At 53.1% G+C, this 23,720-nt stretch overlaps 1 protein-coding gene across 1 annotated transcript; it reads right to left on the bottom strand.

The window, feature by feature from the left end:
* Positions 1 to 5,719: 5,719 nt before the first annotated feature.
* Positions 5,720 to 19,773, bottom strand: NT5C1A (5'-nucleotidase, cytosolic IA). Its single transcript, XM_089913197.1, has 6 exons — positions 19,648 to 19,773; positions 12,579 to 12,773; positions 11,980 to 12,109; positions 10,250 to 10,372; positions 7,888 to 8,072; positions 5,720 to 6,198 (listed from the first exon to the last, which is right to left on the bottom strand). The coding sequence occupies exons 1-6, from the start codon at positions 19,771 to 19,773 to the stop codon at positions 5,833 to 5,835; spliced, it is 1,125 nt and encodes a 374-aa protein (XP_089769323.1). The 3' UTR covers positions 5,720 to 5,832.
* Between the last annotated feature and the right edge of the window lie 3,947 nt (positions 19,774 to 23,720).

Genomic DNA, 23,720 nt, shown 5'->3' with positions numbered 1-23,720 from the left:
TAGATGGTGAGGCAGGTGCAGCCAAAAGTGATTCTACCACTTTGTCCCCAAGGCTGCAGGGATAAGGTGGGGGGGGGGTAGGCAGAGAGAGGGTTAGGAGCCAAGACCTTGTTGGCCAGAGGCTAGAAGCTGGAGAGGTAGATAAGGGCCTCAGAGAGCCCCACACTGCATATGTGCAAATGCCCATGAGATGATAGGGAGAGCCAGAACTAGTCCCAGGAAGCAGGGCTGGCCATCAGTATGTGGGGCCCAGGACCCTTAGTTAACAGAGATAACCAATCTGTACACACACACACACACACTCAGTCTTCAGCAGAGATATCTGCCCCATTACATACACCCACAAAAGCATGCATACATGCAGTTTTAATCCTGTTGCACACACTCATATGAGTGTGTCCATACATGCAATCACAGTGGTTGTTGGTAAGAGCTGTCAGCTCATCACACAGTTATGCTTAGCAGCACCTAAAGTCCTTTTTGGCTAAGCTACTTGCGGGAGTCCAGCACGGCACCAAGTAGCACAGAAGGAGAGAAAAGTAACCAGGGAAGAAAACCATTAACTATGGCCAGCAGTGGAGTGTTGGCCTGCAGTGCCACCTACTGGTAGGAGGGGTATTTGTACTTTCCTTGAAGACCATGAAACCTGGGACACTGCTTCTCAGGCAACCTCCTCTAAGGAAGCCACCAACACAGGACGCCATTCTTCCTCCTTTTTGTGTTCTGCCTGAGTTGGGTGAGACCCTGGCATCCTCAGAGTTGCAGCACAACATTGGGGAATGAACATTCAGGGCCTTGCACGCCCCCAGGAAAGCAATATCCAACACCAATAAGGATGGCAACATAGGTTTTTCATCTTTCATGCCAACTCCAGCCCACTGGTAGTAGCTGCCTGGAATGCTGGATTGAGAAGGATTCTGAGGTCAAGTCTGGGCTTAGCGTAGAAGATGGAACAGTGCCAGCAACCATGGCGGTAGGTAGGACCACTTCTACACTTGCCATTCCCTACATCGGCAGATTTCTCCTGATTCACAATTCCGTCATAAGGGTATGCGTGTTTGTTGCTCACTCCCTAATACCACAAGAAAACTGTCATTCCAACTTTCACTGGAGTTTTATCTCTCACTTGATCAGTAACTTCTGAGCCAGCTAAAGTCCTCACTGGGACCATCTTCTTGAAGAGCTTGTTCTTACTTCCACAGAGAGCATATAGATGACTTGTTAGATCTGGGTCCTTAAGTCAACATGGGGCACTTCACTTTACCCAAAATTAATATTTACCTAAGACCCATCCATCTACCAGCACTTATTACTTCTCAAGAGGCCCCTCAAAGGCAATGATGAGCTGAGAACTACATAGCCGTGCTGAGCAGAGGCCAGCCAGCTGGGCTCAGCCCTAGCCAGGGGTCCTGCTCCCTGCCCCTCACCCAGCAGCTTGGGAGAGCACACTAAAATCAAATGTGTGCATCAACATTCCAAATTACAACAGACCATGGGTCACTTGAAAATAGTCAAACTTTGAAATCTTCAATCCTCAGATGCCAAGGGTCTGCTGGGTTTAGCATCAAGGCTCTCAGTTAGTGCCTGCCATCCCTGACGATGCCTGCAGATGGGCACAGAGATGCCTCGTGCTGCCCCCTCTGCAAACAAGCCAGCCTCTACCTCCGAATGCTTAGGTGGATGTAAGCTGGACTCTCCCACTGAGGAGCGGGCCAGGGATGTTTGCCTTAACCCAGGGGTCAGCAAACTCTTTCTGCAAACAGCCAGAGAAATATTGGGTTGGCCATAAAGTTCGTTCGGTTTTTTCGTAGGATGGAAATGAAAAACCCAAACGAACTTTCTGGCTGACCCAATATTTCCAGCTCCTTGGTCTCTGTTGAAACAATTCGACTCCATTGCTATAGTTTGAAAGCTGAAGACAGATGTAAATAAATGGGCATGACTGTATTCCAATAAAAGTTTCTTTGCAAAAACGTGGTGGGCTCTATTTGGCCAAGGAGCTTTGCTTGCCAAACCCAGCATTAGCCCGATAAGAACTGGGTTCTACAGAACTTGGGGTTGTCTGGAGGTGCTTTAGAAGATCTGCAAATGTTTGGCCCCAGTTTAAATTCCTCCTAGCTATTTAGAAAGCTACAACAAAGAGGTACCCTCTCAAGTCTATTATAGTATCTTAACATGCAGGGGGTCAACATGTTAACAGACTGTCAAGGGAACGCCATTGCTATGAAGCTTCTCTTGCTACGTCTATGCACCTATGGGCCGTATGGCAAAAGAGTTAAGGGCCTGAGTCCCAGCATCAGACAGACATGAGCTTGAGTCCTCCCAATGCCACTCACCAGCTGTGTGACTTTGGGCAACTTACTTAACCTCTCCAAGCCAGCATGGCCAGGGGACCCCCAGAGTGGACACTGGCCATCATGCTGGCACAGACTCCCAGAGCCCCTTTTTGCTGGATCGTGGGAAGACGAAGGGGCCAGGGCAGCTGAGGCCATGGGGAGGGGGAAGTCAGGGGCTCAGGCCAGCGCTATTTAAAACCGTTATGGAGGCATTTCAATATTTTAATCGCCAGTTTAGCTGGACTGGTGCACACCAGTTGAGTATCATTATAATGCTGGATCCAGCTTGGATTTACACTTCTTGCTGGTTTCAACTTCTTCTGCTACATCTCCATCATTCTGATCGGGCTCTCAGAAGGCAGAGACGGCTATTTTGCAGTGACCTTGGCAATCTCAGTGCATAGTAATAGGGCTTCTGTTTTGCTAAGTGGCAGTTTCCATTGGGTCTGGGACTTGGCTGGCAAGAATTTCCTGGGACGTGCTCTGCAGGCGCTGTTGGGGTGCCGTGCTTTGGGCTCCAGGGGTTCTGCATGTCAGGAGCTGTGGCTCCTCGGGCCCAGTGCTGCAGTCCATGGCTGGGCCTGGGGCTTTGGTGCTCGCGCGGCTTTTTAATTTGCTTGCTGATACAATAAGCGATGTTCTCCCCAGGACATCTCCTCATCCCTTGAAACAATCAGAAGGTGTGTCTGGCAGCTGTCTAAGCCTGCCCCCAGGACTTCTGGCCTTTTATTCCAGACACTGAAAGCTTTTTTCCAGGCCTGAAATGCTCTTTTATGGTTTCAATAATAGAATTTGGACCCTAGTGTCTCTCATCGCTGAGGGCTGTCCAAGTCTATTAACAGTGCTCCAGTGAAATACACAGCTTTTACGGTGCATTATCTTGCTGCTTCCCACATCACGTTTTCCTGCTTCCTGAGAGACCTGGAAGAATCAGGGGTGTTTATGGTGAGGCCCTGGGGGCAGGACCTCTTGGTCTCAGCATCCCTCGGTGCATCTTAATTAGGTGACATCCGGTGCTGCCCTCGCAGCGCGTGTGTCCACCCTGGTCACACAGCCTAGTGCCATGAAGTGAGCCTCGGCTGTGCCCAGCCTTGCAGGCTTCTCATGGCTACCAGCTGGCTCTGTGAGCCCTGGAGGCTCCCCCAAGGGGTGATTCTGACCCCAGAGGAAGGAGAAGCAGGCCTTTGTGTGGTTCGGCCAAGGTCAAGACTGACTGGGATTCAGTTCCTTCTCTCACTTCCTTTCCGTTTGCTGGAGGCTGTCCTTAGGTCTCACAGTATCTCTGGCTGGGCTGGGAGCTTCGGCAGAGGAAAGAGCTCCAAACCAGACCCTCTGCCCTGAGGCCTCTTCTGTTGGCCAGAAGGATCCTGGCTGTTGATGGGATGACCCTGGGCAAGGACATCCTCGTCACCTGCCCGTCCCCTGGCGGTGCCCAGACACCCAGCACAGCCTTGCCCTTCCTCCCCACGGCCAGCCTCTCAGCCGCTCCAGCACTGACAGGACAAGCCCAGCCCAGGACTCTCTTCTCACCCAAACTGTTGCTCATTTCCAGAGTCACCTCAGTCTTCTGACTTTGTTCTCCCTCCTGCGTTATCTTTCTGATGTTACGATCCTGCCCTCCACTGCCCAGAACCTGTGACCATTCAGACCCTGGGCTGAGTCCTCAAAAGGATAAAGGTCAGGCCTCACGTGGCCTGTCACCCCTTTTCCTGCCCCCAGAAGTGTTCCAGCTCCCCTGCACACATCTCCAATGACACCTTTGGCTTTCTTCATAAAGTGCTTGCTCACAGCTGGGATTCGCCCGGGAAGCTGGGCAATCAGTCCCCGCCACTGACGTCTCCTCACCCCTTCTGGGTCTTCCTGAGGGACCAGCCTTTGGAGGTCCCACCCTCTCTCCGGAGAAAGCCAAGCTGGTCAGCAAAGGAGGAGGCTGACTCATCAAGCAGTGAGAGTTCTTCCCTGGAAGTGGTGACAAAGAGGCTGCAGGGGCTCCTGCAAGGATGGAGAGTTCACCAGTGCACCGCAGGGGGAGGTCACCTCATCCTGGAGTCCCTTTGACAGCATCCTAGTGACGAAGAGCTCGCTACCTCCAATCACAATCCCATAGCTGGAGAATCTTGCTAATGCACACTGCAGCTCCTTCCTCTCTAACCAGTCACTGCATCAGACCTGGCCTCCCCACATTTCCTATATCACTCCAGGCAGGCCTTCCCTTGGGCTTAGCCTGGACCACCTCCCACTTCAGCCCCTAAGGTTTCTCCCCTTGCATTTGAGCTCACAACACTAAACACCAATTCTCCACCTCTTCCCCCCAGCAGGGCTGCTTGGCAAGCAGAGTAGGACACAGTCATTGAGGGAGTGAGGGCTGAGGTGAGGGGGTTGACAGGCAGCAACAAATTAACTTTGGCTAAAAAGCAAAAGCGAAGGAAGCACTGAGCAGGCCTAGTAAAGCACCTTCCCAGGGAGGGCCTGCAGTGCCCCCTGCTGGCCGGATGAGAGTCTGCATGCAGGTTAAATTCACTCCCTCCCTCCTTCCACAAACCCTGCACCTGGCAGCTGACCCTTGATGACTCAGATTAAGGCATCGCAGGAAGTAGACAGGTCATCTCATCCAGTGGTTTCCAAACATGTAAAATTATAGGGAAGGTTGCTGTGGATGATTGTGTGCCTTGCCCATTTGACAAAGGCCTCTGGGCTGAGGAGCCGGTAGGGGCCAAAATCCAGCCTATATCCTGCCAACCAAGCTGTGTGCCCCAGCGTGGTCTGGGTCAGCCCAGAGGAAGGGCCGTCTTTTCACAATTCATTCTAGAGACAGCGTCTTTCTATAATTTGTACAAAGGTGCTATATATATCAGGAGAAGCCCTGGCTCAGAATCCTTCCTTCAAAGAGGGCAATCTTATAAAACCAAGCTTCTTTAGCTAAAGGAGAGTTTGAAAACGCCCTAAAAGGTGGGGAAATTGACTCATCACACAGTGAGAGTTCTCCCCTGGAAGTGGTGACAAAGGGGCTGCAGGGGCTCCTGCAAGGATGGAGAGTTCACCAGTGCACCACAGGGGGAAGTTATCTCATCCTAGAGTCCCTAGCAAGGGAACTTAAAGTCGTGCACAATGCCAGGACAAAGTTTAGAAGCCAGATCCCATCTCTCTCAAAGCAGTGTTCTTTGTACTACACTGAGCTAGTTTTATAAGCTCCTTTTGAGGCATCCTGCTGCTCTGACCCTCTCACCCTTAGTCCCATCAACTTCCCCCTGAAACCCAGCTTTTCTGCACAGTCTTACTTTCTGAGCCAGGATCATGGCACAGTGTTTTCCCAAAAGGGGAGCCGGTGAGAATGCCGGACCAGTCTGCCTAATTTCCTACAAGTACCTCACTCATAGGGATGAGGGCGGACATGCAGAAGGGCAGAGAGGTGAGGAACTAGAAGTGTCCATTGGGCGACGTGTATGACATGGAGCCATGCCTGGAGCAATGTGGGTCAGCAAAGCTGGTGGTTCAGCTACGGTGCAGATGTGGCTTGCTTCGTGGGTGTGGTCCGCCGGGGTGTCTGCGCCACACCGTAAGGCACGTGGGCGGCCACTGTGCCCATCTCCTGAGCCCCAGCCACGTGGAACATCTGGTCATCAAAGAAGATATGTGGGCGGATCTTCTCCAGGAGGGGGCCCTTGGGTGCCCCCGCAAGGAACAGGGCCTCGTCTGTCTCCAGGCCCCAGCTGCGCAGGGTCTTGAGAGCCCGGGCTCCAGAACTGGCGGCACTGCGTGCTGTCACCAAGTAGGTGCGGATTGGACACTCCAGCCGCAGGCCCTTGGAGTAGAACTTCTTCTGCAGCCTACCCAGAGCCTCCAGAAAACCCTTTAAGGGGCCCTATGAGAAGGCAAAGGAAGACTGTGAGCTCACCCATCTCCCAAACATTTGCCCCCTCCCCTGCTGGGCTCCTACCTATAACACTAGGATCTTGCTGTTTGGGGTGGGAAAGCTTCTCAGGATCTCTAAATCTCTCAGTTCTGCTCTGCCTGCTCGGGCCACTGCATGCATCAATTGGACTGTAGGTCCCTATGGCAGTCTAGGTGTCCATACTGCTGTGATTGGGGATGTCTGCGTCAGAAAAACCATACCAGGGTTGTTACTACAGCAGCCCACCAGGTACATGGGTGTCTGTCCAGCAACTCCGTTGAGTGTGGCCTTCGTGCTCATCAGCAGGGAGGATATTAAGAGTATTTAGTAACTATGGCACGGGCACCCTTCAATCAGAATGGACTTTAGCTGCGACAGACAGACCAATGTGTCACTGCCCGATATCAACCCTGCCCCTGGGGCAGGTGAGTGGCTCAGGGTGTCGTGCTCCAGCTCTGTAGGGTCAGGGAAGGGATTTACTCTTTACAGTGCCTGGAGCAATGAAGCTTCATGAGGAGGTGTGAATAAAGAACCAGAGGATGATGAAGAAGAAAACTGTAACGCCGCTGGAAATCAGGAAAGGTGGGTTTCTAATCTTGGAGACCCCTCACTTGCTGGGTGACCTGGGGCAAGCAGTGGTCTCCTGGGGCTCTGCCTACCACTTAGTGGAAAAACTGTCCCGCTCTGGATTGCCAAGGATTTCAGAGGGAACCAACAAGAGAGAAAATGAAATGATTACTCTGGAGTCATAGCTGAAGCCTGCTGAGCTCTTGGAGAGAGAGGCTTTGGGGTTATTGAGCACCCAGATTTTTGTTAAAAGCACAGATAGGAGCTCTCTGGAGGGCTGGAGAATGCCAGTAGCTCCAACCCCAAGGAATTTCCGCCAGCTCTAGGGCGTATTCTGCTCTCAGTGACACTCTGAGCAGTTTAAGGGTGAGTAAGGGTCTCTGAGCCCCTGGCCAAGGGATGGCTGGCAGGAGGTGTGAAGGGCTGGTGTGGCCCAAAGCAGATGGGTCTGCTGGATCTCCTTGCCCCAATGAAGGGCACCAGCCCAACTCTTCCTTTCCTTCAGTGAGGGAAGCAGGGACTTCTTGGGAGGATGGGATCCCTCTCAGAGGAGTGGGGGAATCTCTCAGAGGGGACAAGCGTTCCAGAGAGAGGATGGCAGCTTCAGAGAGAGAGCATGAGGCCTTCAGAGCGGGATGGGGACTTTAGAGATGGGATGGAGACCTCAGAAAGAGGATGGAGTCTTCAGAGAGGAGCTGGGAGCTTAGAGGGAGGATGGGGGTTTCAGGAAGGGGATAGAGACCTACACTTGATTTTAGCCAAAAGGCCGAGAAGCGATGGGGATGGAGACCTCATAACGGAGCTGCAAAGAAGACGTAGGGGCTTCAGAGAGGGGCTTAGAGAGAGAATGTGGGCTTCAAAGTGGGGATGGGAATGCAGTGAGAGAGATGGGAGCTCAAAGAAGAGGTAGAAGCTCGCTGAGGGGACCCAGGGGTCAGGTGAGAGGGAGGAAGGCCGGAGGCCTAGGGAGGGGACCTGGCTGGATTCTGGGCTGAGCTTGGGGTTTGGTTCTGGGCTGGAGGTTCCAGCCAAGGGCAGGTTCTGGGGAGCTTCCTTGCTCCACCGAAGGGTTCTGGGGAGTGTGTGGAGCACCTGGGCCAAAGGTTTGTTCTCGTGGACCTTCTCATGCTCGAAGAACCTGTCCAGCCCATGGGCCTTCACGATGCGTTCCGACTCATCTGAGAAGAGCACAGCATCCCCATCGAAGGCCACCCGCAGCTGACTCTGGGAGACAGCCACATCCCTGCTGGGGCTGAAGATGGTGGCGGCTGCAATCCCTGGGCAGAGAAAGGGAAGCATTGTCTGCCTTCATCTAGGTAATAGGGCCCTGACACCTGCCTCAGCTGCCTGGGGGCCAGGAGAGGGCTATCTCAGGCTATCCTTGCCCTGCTTGCCTCACCTAGGATAGGGCTCTGAAGGCCCCAGCCTATGCCAGGGTTTCCCTTTTAGTTGCTGCTTTGAGGGAAGGTCCGGGAGGTGTCCCAGGGAACAGGGGGCACTCAGAGGACCCAGGGCAGGAGCTATTTATCAATCGGCATGGGAGAATTTCAATACTTTAATATCTAGTAAGTTCATGCTGGTATGGACCAGACAAACATCAGTCCTGGATGGAAGGGAGGGTCCCCCAGGCCACCACTGTCCTTCCTGGAGTTCCTCACAGGCCCCTGATGTAGATCTACAGGGGGGCTGGGAAGGATCCCCGACCCTGGCTGGGCCTCAGTTACTCTCTTGCTGTTGATTCTGGCAAGTCCCTCACCCTCTCTGGACCAAGATAAAATTAAGGGTGGTCAGCTCTGTCTGGGGCTAAGATTCTAGGCTGCAGTCTGTGGTGAGGTGGGTGTGGGCACCCCGTCAGTCTGCCGCCACAGTGGCACAGACTCTGGGCTTCTCCAGACGGCCCAGTATGCCTGTTGGGAACCCTGGTTCCAACTAGAACTCACTGGACAGCAAAGAGCAGTACCAGGAGGCTGGAGACCCAGGCAGTGGGCTCAGCCCATCCCCGATTCTTCACCTCTCCAAAGGCCATGTCAGCCCTGCTCTTTAGGAATCTAGGGCCGCAGGCCTGGACAGAGGCAGAGCTTTGGGAGGAAAGAGCAATGCCAGCCTCACCACAACTTCACTAGCCTGAGGATGTGTAAGGAGGCCCAGGCCCTGGACATCAGGCCAGGAACCTTCTCAGCTTTGCCAGTGCTGGAACCAAGATGAACCAGAACCACCGGACCTGGGGAAGGCCTGCCTCCTGACCATCCCCTGCTCCCTAGCCTGGGCTTAAATTATAGACATATAGAGGCACACATACGGACCAATGCCAAGACCCCAACCAGAGAGAGTGACATCTGTCTAGGGAAATGGCTTCCGCTTCCTGGTTAAAGAAAGTCTCTTGGAACCCCAAGCATCTCAGGGGAGTGAGGCATCAGCGGGAGAGAGGCCAGGCTTCCAGGCAGGAGACAGCATGAAAGAGGAAGAGGAAAGTAAACATATCGTTGGTTGATAAACAAACTTATGGTTACCAAAGGGGAAACACTGGAGGGAAGGATAAATCAGGAGCTTGGGATAACATGCACACGCTACTATATATAAGATAGATAACCAACAAGGACCTACTGTATAGCACAGGGAACTCTGCTCAATATTCTGTGATAACCTATATGAGAAAAGAATCTGAAAAGGAATGAATATCTATATGTATAACTGAATCACTTTCCTGTACACTTGAAACTAACACAACATTGTAAATCAACTATACTCCAATAAAATGTCAAAATAAATAAGTAACAGTAGCTTTCAGCCTGAGGAGCCCTCTCGGGCAGTGGGGCAGTTCTTCCTCCTCTGTGAGCCTGTCTTCTTCCGTGAACAATAGGGAAACACACCCTGTCAGGAGACTATGGATACCATCCCCAAAACTGCCCCTTGAAAGACACATGTGGAGGGAAATTCTCTTTGTCAGCGCTTGCAGCTGTGTCTCTAACCTCACCTCAGCACTGGCCGGCCCAGCTGCTGGAATGGTGGCCATTTCCCAGACTCTACTGCTCAGGCTGGACTAGGTACTGATTTCCCTCCTCACTGGCCCAGAGAAGGACAGAGGCCGCCCATGGTCACACAGGAATTAGAACTCCTACTGACCTGGAAGATTCTTGGAAGGGAGTAGCTTTCTGGACTGTAAGGAGGGTTCCCATGGAAACGGAAGGCTGGGTGATGTTGATGAATAAAGGCATCCTTAACATGGTAGGGCAGGAGGTGGGACAGTGGAATAGATGGGCAATAAGTGAAATAGGTGAGGCCTTGTTCTCAGAGTTTACAGGACAGGTCATAGGAATTAAGGAAGGTCCTCCCCTTCCAGTTACCATGGCAACCCTTAGAGCCTGCACAGAGCTTTAGGACAAGGCTTCCCATCTCTGAGGCCCCTTAGGCAGACTCCCCACTCCCCACACTCTCCTTCCCCACTTTGACTCACCTTCATCGATGGCTTCCTGCACTTTTTCTGCGTCAGCCGACAAATAGAGATTGGTGTGATAGGCCTTGAGGTAGCAGATGGGGCTGTTCCCGCCTGTCATGCAGAACCTCTCAATGGTCAGGTCTGGAGAGGAGGTAGAGAGTACCCAGGTGATGCCTGGGTCAACCCTCAGGACCTCAGAGTGGTCCCTCTGTGTTCAATGGACGCCATCTTGGCTCTGAGTGGTGGTGGGGCAGCAGAGTGATTCTCTGAGTGATTTTAGGCCAGCGTTCCCCCTCTCTGAGATCCTCTATTCTTCGACCATGAAATGGGGATGATCACATCTCTGGAGGAGTTGCCTGGCTCACAGTAATATCCCCTTTCAGGGGATCACAGTACTACAAAAGTAGGTCCCAGCCTCGTGGCTCGTGGTCCCACCTGGTCATAGCTGACTGGATAGGGGTAGGCACCTGACTCAAGCTGGGCCAATTAGATTCCCTCCCAGCCTGGGCTGAGAGTCACCTAGTACCTATGTCTGTGCAGGTTGTAAAACTTTGCTTGCTGATAAATGGCTGCTGCTCTGAGCCCACTGAGTTACCCCATCACTACCCCAGCCCCTCACACAGGAGGGTCCACAGTGGAAGGGCACAGCAGGGGTCCTTCAGGACTCTGCCCCAGTACCATAGGTGGTGTCTGTCCTGATTCCTCGGTACTTATGTCACAAGGTGGTTAAATAGCTTGAATATCACCCCTGCTCCTAACAATTTGAAATTAGGATTTAAAAATGCTAACTGGCCTCTCTTGGTTGCTGAAAACAAGGAACAAGGACTTGTAAACTTGTCAGTTTGGGCCATATTCATGAAAAGCAGAGAAACCTAGTTTGCAGAAAGAGAAAAAGAGACAGAAAAAAAAGAAAAAAAAAAAAAAAAAAAGGAACAGATTTGCTGAGAGAAGCAGAAATAAGGGCTCATGTGGTCCAGAGAGAAAAAAAAGCCCTGGAGAGATTGCCAGTACTTGGATTCAGGCCTTTGTGGGCCCAATTTCACTTCCTTCCCTGTGGTTCCAAGAGGCACACCTGTAACCTAATAAGAAATCATTTTCGGGAATTCCCTGGCAGTCTAGTGGTTAAGACTCCATGCTTCCACATAGAGGGCACAGGTTCAGTCCCTCGTCAGGGAACTAAGATCCCGCATGCCATGCGTCACAGCCAAAAAAAAAAAAAAAAAAAATCATTTTGTTCAGCTGAAAGGTCTGGCTCTGGAGGGTCTATTACTTTCAAACAAGAGTTTGGACTAAGACACAAAGTCCCTTCACTCTGACGACTGCACCTGCCTCCGCCAGCAGACTTTAAGGCCTGTCAGCCCCCTTGCAGAGAGAGAAACTGAGGCACAGGAGTAGCAAGTGCCCTGCCCAATCACATAGGGAGTGGGGCCTGTGCAGCGATGTGCTGGAGCCGGCTTGTACCAGCTTGCAAGAGCCGAACGTTAAGCATCCAGGGACTTTTGGAGCCAGTTAGATTGTTCAACTGTCGGTAGCCTGACATCAGCCACGGTGGGAATATTTACACCCTGAATATGGCAATGCTACACAAGCAGGGTTTTGGGGGTTTGTTTTGTTTCTTGAAAGGGCCTGTTTACCAACACCCCTCTGAGCTCGAGGTTCCAGTGGGTTTACCTGCACCCTGCAGAGGTGTGACCCCAACCCCGGGTGTCCGGTAGGGGTCATGTCATGGCCAAAGCCCTCATGCTCACCATAGTGGTTGATGCTGTTGATGAGACGGACGCCCACTTGAGCGTGGTTGTTGGTCACGAGGACGATGTCGAAGACGTCCTCGCTCTCAGGGTACAGCTCCCGCAGCCGCCTGTTCACAGCCTCCAGAGCCTGGAGGGAGAGTGGACCCTCGGGCTCAGACCCCCAGGGACTGATGCCTGGAGTTGGTAGCCAGGGTTGGGGAGGAGGGGTGAGTAAGTATCCAACACAGGGAGGGAGGAGAGGGGAGGTCCGGGGCCAGGCTCGGGGTGAGGCCAGTGGACGCGGGCTATCTCCTCCTAGTCTCTGCCATTGTGCGCGTTGATTATTGCCCAGGGATGCCTCACTAAAAGGGTGAGTGGGGGTTGAAATCCAGCTCAGGTTCCATGAACTAAGCTGGTTACCTGGAGTGGGGTTGCATTAGTCCAGAGGATGGGGTGGCCTCTTCTTCCCACAATGGCTGTCCACTTGCCAAGCTATGCTCCTGTGTGGTGGCATCTGCCCAGAGGGGACCCCTTTTCCTTACTCATACACCCATGGGAGTGCTTTTCTCTAACGCCCATGAAGGCACCGTATGGCCAGTGGTGGAACTGCCCCTCACCTTCACGAAGGGGAAGGCCGGCCCAGGGCTGAAGGGCTCGTTCTCGTGTTCCAGCTGGTAACGCACGTACTCCTCCACACCCTGCTCCGCGTAGATCCGTTGCTCCTCGTCCATGCGGAACAGGGCTCGGGAAGACACAGCAATGGTGACTGCATTCTGAGGCTTGGGCTGCAGGGGCACAGGAGAAGGGGCTGACTCTCAGATTCTCTTGAGGCAGGTCTCAGGGACAGGGAGAAGACACAGGTCCAGCCTCTGCCCTAAGGAGCTCAGCCTTGGGCAGGGGCAGACCTAGATCAGGACCCCCTCTGTGCAGGACCCAACTGGGGACTGAGGGAGTTGATGGCTCCCCACGGAGGAGGACAATCTGATGGGAGGCACATGCCCTCAGGGAGTTTGCAATCTAGCCAGCCATCTGGACTCGACAGAAAAATGAATACAGTGTATGTAGTCAAAGTATGACAGATGCTCAAGACGGTCTCCAGATGGTTTCCATTATAAAATGGGAGCTACATGCCCTTAGGAAGAAGCGGTGCCCAGAAACATGACAATTATATAAGAACTTTTATCTCCAGCCCAAATCTTTCTCCTGAGCTCCAGACTCGTATATCTAACTGCCCCAGTTGACTAATAGACACTCAAACTCATCATGCCCAAGGCTGAATTCCCAGCATTCTCTCCACCCCCAAACCTGGTCCCCTCCCTGCTTTCCTCATCTCAACACTTGGCACCACCAACTACTCATCACCTAGACCAGAAGCCCGGAAGTCAACCGCAAGTCTTCCCTCTTCCTTCACCCCCTTCCCTCCATCAATCAGTCACCAAAACCTGCCAACTCTACTAGAATCCATCCACTTCTTTCTGTCTTCCCTACCATGGTCCGGCCCATCACCATCTCTCATTCCCTCCAATACGTGGTCCATAGTGTTGTCAGGGGATTGTTCCCAAATTCAGATCTGATCATGCCCCGCCTCCCCCTTCAGTGGTACCCACTCTTCTCACACTTGGATCGGCAGCCTTGAGTATGGAGTAGGAAGCCCTTCATGACAGACCCTACCTCTGTCTCCACTGTCACCTTCCCATTACCCCGTTTTGCTCAATCTGACTTTCTCATGTATAAGCACACCTCCCCCCTACCTTCTCTGAGCCTTCGCACATGATGTTTCCTCTGCCTCATGTGCTCTTCCCCTGACTGCCCTTCCAGCTAACTTCTATCCAGCCTTCAGGTCTCAAACTACAAGTCACCTCTAGGAAGCCTTCCCTTACCCCTAGTCATGGGCTTGCTACCTCTCCTAAGGATTTCCTTTGTGGTAAAATTTAACACTAAATTATAATTACTTATTTAACTATTTCTATTTCTAGACAGAGCTCTAGAAGCAGGAACCATGCTTAAGTTCTCAGGGAACAGGAACCAGGACTATCCTGTTCATTTATTGTATCTGTAGTGCTCAGAACTGTGCTTAGCACATAGTAGGTGCTCAGTAAATATTTAATGTCTCTGAACTTTTAAGCAATATAGTTTAATGTGAGACAGTATTTGCCATGACAAATTTAACATGAACTAGAAACTCCAGTGCAGTGCCCTCATCTGTTCAAATTGCTTGAAATATAGTAAATGCTCAGAGAATATTGTTTCGGTTGATGCAAATTTGACAAACATTTACTAGTTCTTTGTGCCAAGCACCTGGGCTCTGCCTGAGAATGATACTGGTAGGGATTTGGCTCCTGCCCTCAGAGTCACAGGCTGGTAGGGGAGAAAGACAGGTAAACAGAGAAGCAAAGGGGACTGAAATGAGTGCTCGAACCAGGTGAAAACAAAGTCTCGATGACAAGTGTTCAAAGCAAGTTGTCATAGGACAGGAGGCGTTTCAGCAAAGCCTTGAAGGAGTGGGTGAAGGAAGGCATGAGGAGGTGTGCACACACGCCGTGCCTTCACAAAGGTGAACAGAGCTCTGTGCATGGGAGCAGGGTGTAGTTGAGCCCAGAAGAGTAGGCAGGTGCTAGATTGCAGAAGGCCTTCTTTCAGGGGCCCAGGAGTGCCTCAGAACTCCTTTGGCACCTCCAGCAGAATGGGGAGAGAGGAATGCCACCACAGGCAGCAGCTGGACCCTTCATAATCCCTGGGGTCCCCAAGGGACTCACAGACACCCGGAGAGTCCCACCACATCTCTGTGACTTGAGCGATCCTGGACTATGATTCCCACTTTACAGATGAGGAAACAGGGACTCAAGTTGGGGGCAAGACTCATAAATGGACCTTGCATGCTGGCCTGCTCCTTACAGCCCACAGGTCACGCACTCAACCCCATTTCTCCTCTCTGGAGTCAAGCCTGGGTCCCAATCAGTTGACAACACTGAGTGATGACCATGTGACAGGCACTGTGCTGGGGACATGGCAGGGATCACACAGTTGTGATCCCTGTCCCCATGGAGCTTATGATCTATCCCCAAGGCAGAGATCTGTGCATGCTTTTGAAGAGCACCGTCCAATAGACCTTTCTGTGATAATGGAAATGTCCAGTGCTCTCCGTGTGGCTGCATGTGGCTAGGGAGCCACTTGAAATATGGTCAGTGAGACAGAGGAACTGAATCTTTAATTGTATTGAATTTTAAGTTTAATCAATTCAAATTTAAGTGGCCATGAATGGCTAGTGGCTAATGAAGCTTTAGAACCTCAAGGTAGGAAGAGAAGACCAGAGTCCCCAAACTCAGGAGGTGGACCTCAGTTTGCATTTGACTTTTATCCCAACCAAGACGGTGTGTGGGCCCAGCAGGGTGAGTATAAGGCATTGGCAGGACAGGTGCCTGTCCTCTGGGGCTCAGCCCAGTAACTCTCCCAGCTGCCAACCACCCTCAAGTGTCTGTGTGTTCTTGGGCTGGGTACCTCCCAAACCCCTCAGCCACCGTGAGCCTTCAGGGAAGGAAGGTAAAAATGAAAGAAAAAGGGTGATAGACGGATGGCCAGGGATGGGAAGGGTATGGTTGGGGGCGCGAGGAGGCCTGCTCTCATAAGCCCAGGAAGCCTGTTGGCCTTCAGGGCAAGGGCTGAGACTGCCTCGCCCCCTGGGCTTACTGCCCCAGGGCCAGGCCCAACACCCCTTCAAGGACAGGGAGCCAGCTACCCTCCAGCTTGTTCAGGCAGGTTCCCAGGCCGGAGGCTCCAGCTCAGGCAGCCAGCCAAGGTCTCGCTCGTCACTTTCTGTCCCACAGTCCCTGCCAAACTGCTATGTTCTGGGTCTCCTCCGGCTGACCGGCCCAGACCCCATCCCATCCCACCTCTGGCCACTGCAAAAAAAATATCCCAGCTGCCTTGGTCCCAGGAGTCTCCACTTCCTTCTTTTACAGATGGGGAAATAGGCCCAGAGAGGGGCAGAGTATTACTCTTGGTCACCCAGCAAAGTCAAGGAAGAGCCAGGATAAGATCCCAAGTCTCTGGCCTCCAGCCTGGCCTCTGTCCACACAGCAGCACCCTACCCCCGTATGCCCCTCCTCAATCACTCGCAGAAGACCCCAACCCCTGCTACTTCAGGCACTTCCCTGGGATTCTCCTCACACCCCAGCCCTCCCTTTTCAGGTCTGGGAGAATTGGTGAGGGGCACCATGCCCTCAGAGCAAGGTTTCTCAGGGCAGGGCTCTCTTTACCCCCAGAATGGAGGGCCCCAGGGCAAGGACCCTGCTTCCCTGCTCAGCCTGCTCTGACTCTGTACAAGTGAGGAGAAGTCTAAGGGCCTAGTGGGCATGAGCCGCTGTGGGAAATATGGAATGCCAGCTGGGAGAGAGAAGCAACCTGTCTGGGCTCCAGGCGGAGCTGAAGGAACAAGTGAAAGGGGCTGGTCGGAGCTGGGGAGAAGCCAGGCACTAAGACACCCCCTTGGACCTCGCTGCAGAGGGAGGCCACCCCGTCACGTGATGTCAGGTGCATCTAGAGACAGTTCCTCCAGAAATCAGAAAGAAGTCCAGATGCCAGACTGAAGCTTGGGTCAGAGAGACCCCCTACCCCAGACCAGGAACTCAGCCTGGGATCACTGGGCTCCAGGGAGTCACTGGAGTGGGGGGGGGATTGGGGGGGGGTCCAGCTGATTACTCCTGCTTGGGGGACAGGAATGGAGGGATAAAGGAGGGCAGTCCAGCCCCACCCAGCCTGCCTGAGGAGCTCTCACTGAGGCCAAAGTGATTTTGCCTGTTGGGCCCAAGATAGGAACATAGCCAAAAGCTGTTATTTCTAGAAGGACTTAGAGTGAGAAAGGCTGCCGGAGGAGAGAGGAACAAAACAGGTTTGGACTGAGGAAGTCCTCTGACCTCATGAGGTGAGGGCCTCCTATAGGCCTTTGGGGGTTAAATATTTCACTCAGGCTCCTGGGGATGAGAATAAGCCTAGGCCAGGCCCTGATGGGGCCCAGGAGGCCCAAAGCCCCCAGAATAGCTTGTAGCGGGGAGGGGTTTCTGCAGGAAGGAGTAGGGACCAAGAAGCCACCAGTCTCCTTGCCTCCCAGAGAACAGTGAGGGCCAGGGGCTGACCGAGAGGTCATAACTGACGACTGGGCCTGAGCTCCCGGGTTCCTTGGTGATTGGGGAGGAAACAGATTGGTGTGCTCCACTCACCACCCTAGTTCCCAATGTCCATCCCCTCCTTTCCATCCCACAGCTTCCTCCCCAGGCAGGGACCAGCCTCCTCACTGATCCGCCTGCTACCAGACACACCCTCTCCAATCCATCCACCAACACAGCCTCAGAGTGACCTTTCTAAAATGAAAATGGACCGAGTTAATCCCTTGCTGAAAAGTCCTGCCATAGCTCCATAATGGTTTTCATACATTTTTTAAAAGTAGGTTGACATTTTATGCAAACGAACTCTTGCAAGGAGCCCCAATATGTAAACCATATAGTACCATATTTTATTGGTATAAATTTATACTATAAATTCAAATGTATTACATATTCACGCTATATTTATTATCATGTCAACCAATGAATACAGGAGACCAGTGTGGATTTAAGCTTCATCATCTAGTCAGTTTGTTTCTGTTTCCGTTTGTCGGTTTTCGCACAGCGTTGAGAAAGCCCTGATTCACACCAATAAGTGGTTGCAAACGGTAAAAGCCTTTTTTTTTTAAGGTTTTGTTTTTTTTTTTTTTTTTAACTTATCTTATTTATCTTATTTATTATTGGGTATTCATTGCTGCACGCGGGCTTTCTCTAGTTGCGGCGAGCAGGGGTTACTCTTAGTTGCAGTGCACGGGCTTCTCATTGCAGTGGCTTCTCTTGTTGTGGAGCATGGGCTCTAGGTGCACGGGCTTCAGTAGTTGCAGCACATGGACTCAGTAGTTGTGGCTCGCGGGCTCTAGATCACAGGATCAGTAGTTGTGGCACATGGGCTTAGTTGCTCCGCGGCATGTGGGATCTTCCTGGGCCAGGGCTCGAACCCATGTGCGCTGCATTGGCAGGCGGATTCTTAACCACTGCGCCACCAGGGAAGCCCCAGGTAAAAGCCTTTTTTTGTTTTGTTCTGTTTTAAACTACAACCCTCAGGAGACTCAGCAACGATTGTCAGCAATCTCAAGATACTCTTCTATTAAAACAGATCACAGGAAATGCTTTATTCTGAGGTTTGCTAAAAAGGTAATCAACCTGTATGTAGCATAAGTTAATATGTTGGCAGTCTCCAAGGTGCTAAAATGTCCAACAACACATTTGAGTAAGTTGAGTTTTATCACCTATTTTTACTTGTGTAAAACATAGTTTGAAGAAGAAAGAAAATGAATTGGCTTCACATGTGGGTAGACCTCCTGAAACATGGGGCTTCATGGAACCTAGTTTTAAGACCCCTAACCCCACTGAATAAGGTTCAGACTCCTTAATGTGGCATTCAAGGCCCTCTGTGGGTCTCTGGCATCACTTCAACTCTTCTCCTTCAGATCCTGCATCCTCTCAGTTTCAAAGACATCAATCATGCTTTTTGCCCAGCCTGTTTCCCTCTCTGCCTGGGAAAGTCCACCTACTCAGGCTTTAAAATCAGCTCAAATGCCACCTCTAAAAGACTTCCTGAGTTGGCAGTCACTCCCGCCTCTATGCTCCCACTGCTAGGGTCTTTCACCTGAGCACTCACCATGTCCAGGGTCTCTGTGAGCTTCTGAGGCGGGGACTCAGTCTAATTCATTCTCAATCCGCACTGCTGGGCAGGCCTTGAGGTGCTCTGGGGGAATGACTGTTGACAGGGTGGGCCTTATGGGAAGGGTCTCAGGTTGGAGCTCTTTGGAGAATGCTCTGAGCCAGCTTCGATCCTCTATCCCCTTCCCAAGCTCTGAGATCTGGGAGGCTGGAGTGAGCAAGGCCCAGGGACCAACGAGGGCATCATGAATTTGTCCAATGGGGAGACGAGCTCCCTCCTCTGTGTGAATCCCCAAGGGATGAGACGACCACTGAGGTCGCAGAGATGTCGATGCCAGCGAGGGCTCCCCTGTGAGGCGAGCAGAGCCCAGAGCTGGGGAGCAGAGTCCAGCGTCGGGATCCCAGAACCAGGGACGCAGAGCCTCTAAGCGCAGAGAGCAGATTCCAGGGCAGCTCCCTTCTCTTAAGACGCGGGGAACCCGGCACCCTGAGCCCAAGGCACAGGACCTTGACTCAGACCCTAAACGCAGAGGTTCGGGTCCGGAGCCCGGTGCCCAGATGGCAGAAACCGGAGCGCACAGCAAGGAGCCGGGTTTTCAGAGTCGGGTTGCCTGAGCCCGGGGCGCTTCCGCAGGCGCCGCTGACCGGCTTTGCCAACAAATGCTGTCCGCTAGCCCCAGGCTGCCCGCAAGGGGAGGGGCTGGGCCGCGGCCTGGAGCTGGGCCCTGATGACAGCATGACGGAGGGGGATCCTGCCGTGGAACACGAGCCCCGGGATAAGAAAAACACCAGAGCAGAGCTCCAAAAATAAACACGAACCCGTGCCAACGGCCTGGCGCATTCTGGTGCTGAGGAGCTGCGTCCCTTCTCGGAGGGGCACCACGGGTCCCTCTCCAGAGGGCTGACGACCCCCCCTCCGGTGACCCGCCCCCTGCCCTCCCCCATACCCATGCCCTGCTTTTACCGATTTGGGTTTCTTCTTGGGCGCGAGGTTGTCGTGGAAAGTCTTGGCTTCCTCCCAGCGCGGGGCCGCGGCGGTCCCTGCCCCCGGCCCGGGCTCGCGGGGCTCCCGGGGCTCCCCAGGCTCCATGCTCGGCTCTGATCCGGCCCAGCCAGAGCAGGCGGCTGCGGAGAGCGGAGCCGGCGGGGCTGGGCTGCGGGAGGGAGGCGAGTCCCAGGCGTGAGAAGGGGGCGGGCAGCGGTGGAGAGTGCGCGTGCGGGCCGGCCGGAGGGCGGGATGGGGTGGGGGGGGGCGGCGCTGGGGTGCTCAGCTCGCCCTGTCGGCAGCCGGTGCGTTGCTTCTGTTGCTGGTGGATGTGTATTTCAGGACAGCTGCGCTCTCCTTCCCCGACCGCCCCACGCCCGAAATGGGGGGGGTGGGCGGTTGGACCCTCGGGTTCGCAGGAGGAGGGGGCCTAAGACGGGCCAGAAGGCTGCTACGGGTTCGGGATTGCGGGGATAGTGTTCTTCGATGAGCTTATTCGGCACCGAGAGAAGGGGAGGCCTGCCGACTTTTTCCCCCCGGGGTGGTGATCCACAAAGGAAAAAATGCAAAGCTAGCCGCCCCCACAAAACAAAGATAGCCCCCGTCTTTCCCCTCTGATGCCAGGACAGTGGGACCCTGAGCGGCGTCCTCTTCCCTCAAACCCTAGTCCATTCCGCTGAGGGGGAGGAGGTGGTGGATGGACAGCTCCATCCACGAGCAGGAGCCTGCTCCTAGCTGGGGGCACAGCGGAGGGCCCAGCCGGGAAGCTCTTCCCCACCAAGGCGGAGGGACCCTTGAAGTCGGTGGCGAGACCAGGCTCCCCTTGGCCTGGCCGGGGACCCAGACCAGAGAGACTCCCGGGGACCCCGGTTCCTGCTAGCCCCTTGATGGCCAGCAGGGGGCGCACACTCCCAGGTACCACCTGCTGAGCTTGGTTAGTTATACGCCATGAAGTGGCTGGATCGAAAGAGGATAGAAAAGGAGCCTAGGAACCCAAGAGTCTTGGACCAACATCCTGGAGTTCTAGGGCATTGCCCTCCTTGGTGCAGACCCCGAGGTGCAGACATTAATGCCCCTCATTCCAAGGCACAGGCTAGGAAGCAGACAAGGGGCATCTCTGTGTGTGTCTAGAAGTGTGCAAAGGCGGCTGGGAGCAGCAGGAGAAAATACTGACTTAGCCTGGTGGACGTCTGACTGGGATGGGGTACAGAATGGAGGGGTCTGCCCAGCCTCCATCATGACCTGGGAGGAACCAACCAAACCTTGCATGGGAGAAAAGGAGAAATAATCATAACAGAAAGTTTTAGGATTGGGGGAAGTATGTTCAGACTTGTCCTTCTCCAGGCTTGGTAGATTGTTTCCATACATAGCCTCAAACTCTCTCCCATCCTGCTTGCTCTTTGGCAATGTGACTTGGACACTTCTCCCATCCAGAGGTGGAGCTGAATCTGAGTTGACCCAGCGTCTTGCTTTGACTAAATAGAATGCTGTAGAAGTGATGCTGTGTGATTTCTAAGCTTAAGCCTTAAGAGACCTTGCAGCTTCCATTTTTGCCCTCTTGAGAGCCAGCTACTATGTAAAGGAGTCTGGAAAGGCCACATGGAGAGGCAGAGAGGCCCTGGAGGATAAGAAGCCAGTGGAGAAAAGTGGTTTCCCAGGCAACTGTCAGCATCACTTGCCAGACATATGAGTGAGGTCATCTTACTGCTCCAGCCCCAGCCCAGCTCCTAGTGCGGTGCAGCAGGAGGAGTGACCTCCACAGACAGCACATAAAGTAGCAAAACCTCCCCGCTGAGCCCAGGCAAACCAAAGAATTATGAAAAATGATACGTTTTTATCGTTTTAAGCATTACATTTTGGGGTGGCTTGTTACACAGCTGTAAATAATGAAACTCTAGGAAGGGGTCAATTATTCTCAGGTGCCTCATGGAGGAGGAGGAGGAGGAGGAGGTCATCAGGGAGAATGTATAGAGTTATTTGGATGGCAGGGAGCACCTGACCCAAAGGTGAACCATCCCCGTGCTGTCCAGTGACCTTTGACCTGGGTAGTAGCCTGGGTTGAAAAGATGATCTGTGCCAACCAGATTCCTCTTTCTCAGGAATTTAGAATTGGGAAACAGGGGCTGGATAGTCAACTGTAAGAACAGAAGCCAAGGATGCTGCGAAATACAGTTGGCTTCCAAGAGGCCTGGATGGGCCTTAGCCAGCTGCAGTTACGTGCAACATAAATCTAAGAGGGAGCAGAAACTCTGTGAGCAGAATGAGCCCATCAGCATAAAGATGGAAAAGGGTTTCTGCAGAGGGCAGCAGAGACCCCATGAAAGAGAAACCGTGCTGCCCTGAGAGGGAGCTGCTTCTGGTCCTGATAGTTTCCCAAGTCCTAGCTGAAGCCTGGCTATAATGCCCATCTCTAAATTTCCATGAGATTCTCCACACTGCTTCAACAAATGCCCCTCAGAAAGGTGGTGGCTATTGGATTTGCTTGACTGGCAACTTTTCCCACCCTCTCCTCCTAGTAACAGGCCCTGCCTCCCTGGTCACAGGAATAGGCATGCGATGCCGCCCAGTCATATAACTCTATTTCCCTGGACACAGTGATTGAGCCACAACGGGGATGCGACCTCAGCTGCGCCGGACTCTTGTACAGGGATGCTGGGAGATTTGGGCTCTGTATTCTCTGGGGTTATTAATCTGGGACAATGTGAGCTGAGACCCATCTTTCCCTGTGGCAGGCGAAGCCCATCTGAAGAGGATTCAGGATCCCCGCACCTGAACTGCTCCCCCTGTGGGCTGGTTTTCAGCAAGACCAGGGGTGGAAGCCACCTCCTCCATGAAGCCTCCCTTCATCCTTTACCTGTCCCCCTCCCCTTCTCCTCCCCTACCTCCTGGTCCCCCCCCAGGCAAGACCCTCCCTTCCTCTGATGCCCAGAGCTCAAGGTTTGTTACCTCCCTTTTCACATCTAGATTTGGATTCCCTCCCGTGGATGAGGAGGCACTATAAGCAGTGGCTTTGAACTTAGGAGACCTGAGTTCAGATCCCAGCCTTACCATCCATTCTCTGAGCCTTCATTTCCTGTCTTTTTTTTCTTTTTTAAACAGAGACTTAAACGTGTGTTCAGCTCAGCTGACAGGGAATCACATGGGAAGCTCTTTGGTTACTATGATGGACTGTGTACACATGAGGGGCCAATTGTTTGAGGTCTGGGAGGGCTTCACAGAGGAGGAGATCATTGAGACAGGGGTACGGGTGGCCCAGGGAGGGGCAATGGCTTGCGCACAGGCACGGAGGCCTAAGAGATCCCTTAGGGAAACAGAGGGCAATTCAGGGTGACTCAAGTGCAGGAGGGGGAGGTGGGGCTTAGAGCAGACTTCTGAGGTCAGCAGGGGACAGATCATGCAGGGCTGTGAGGGACTTCGAAGGAGCTTATTATACTGAGGGAAGAAGCGGGGCATTGGAGAGTTGACATAGTCAGACTGGTGCTTTAGGAAGATCACTCTGGTCCCTTAGGGGCAGACGGTCCAGAGGGCAAACTTGAAAGCGGAAGCTGGACTGACCTGTGACCTCAAGACAGGCAGGAACTAGACTCCCTTTCCCCTCAGTGTAGTTTCAGCTGCAAGTAGCAGCCCCCAACCCCCACCCCGCCGCACCAGTTCTCAGGCTTCTGAGTCACCTCCTTAGGTTCATGGTTGCCCTGAGGCCAGGTCAGCCTTATTCCTCTGTCCTAATTGCTTCCTGTCAAGGGAGCTGGCCCCCTCCAAGCGTCCTTGTGAAAAACCTTGCAAAAGTAATTGAGCGTTTCAGGAGGAAGCACGCATCTCCAGCTGCCACTGCACCTGCCCCCCCCCACTCCCCGCCCCGCCCCGCCCCGACTCCCTGCAGAGCACAGCTCTTCTCTGGCTTTAGGGGGGGCGTTCTGAGAAAAACAGTTCACCACCGATTCCCATCCCCACCCTACCACATTTGGGTCAGTGTAGGGTGTCTCAGGGCTCTGGGCTCTTGTGGATAGTGGAACAGTGTCTGCAGTACACAGTACCCTTGACCAGGAGGGCAG

The sequence above is a fragment of the Delphinapterus leucas genome, chromosome 1 (assembly GCF_059928025.1).
Source record: "Delphinapterus leucas isolate spDelLeu-1000000601 "Yukka" chromosome 1, BTC_Dleu_Yukka2, whole genome shotgun sequence".
Lineage (NCBI taxonomy): Eukaryota > Metazoa > Chordata > Mammalia > Artiodactyla > Monodontidae > Delphinapterus > Delphinapterus leucas.
This window is presented reverse-complemented; position numbering and strand designations above follow the sequence as displayed.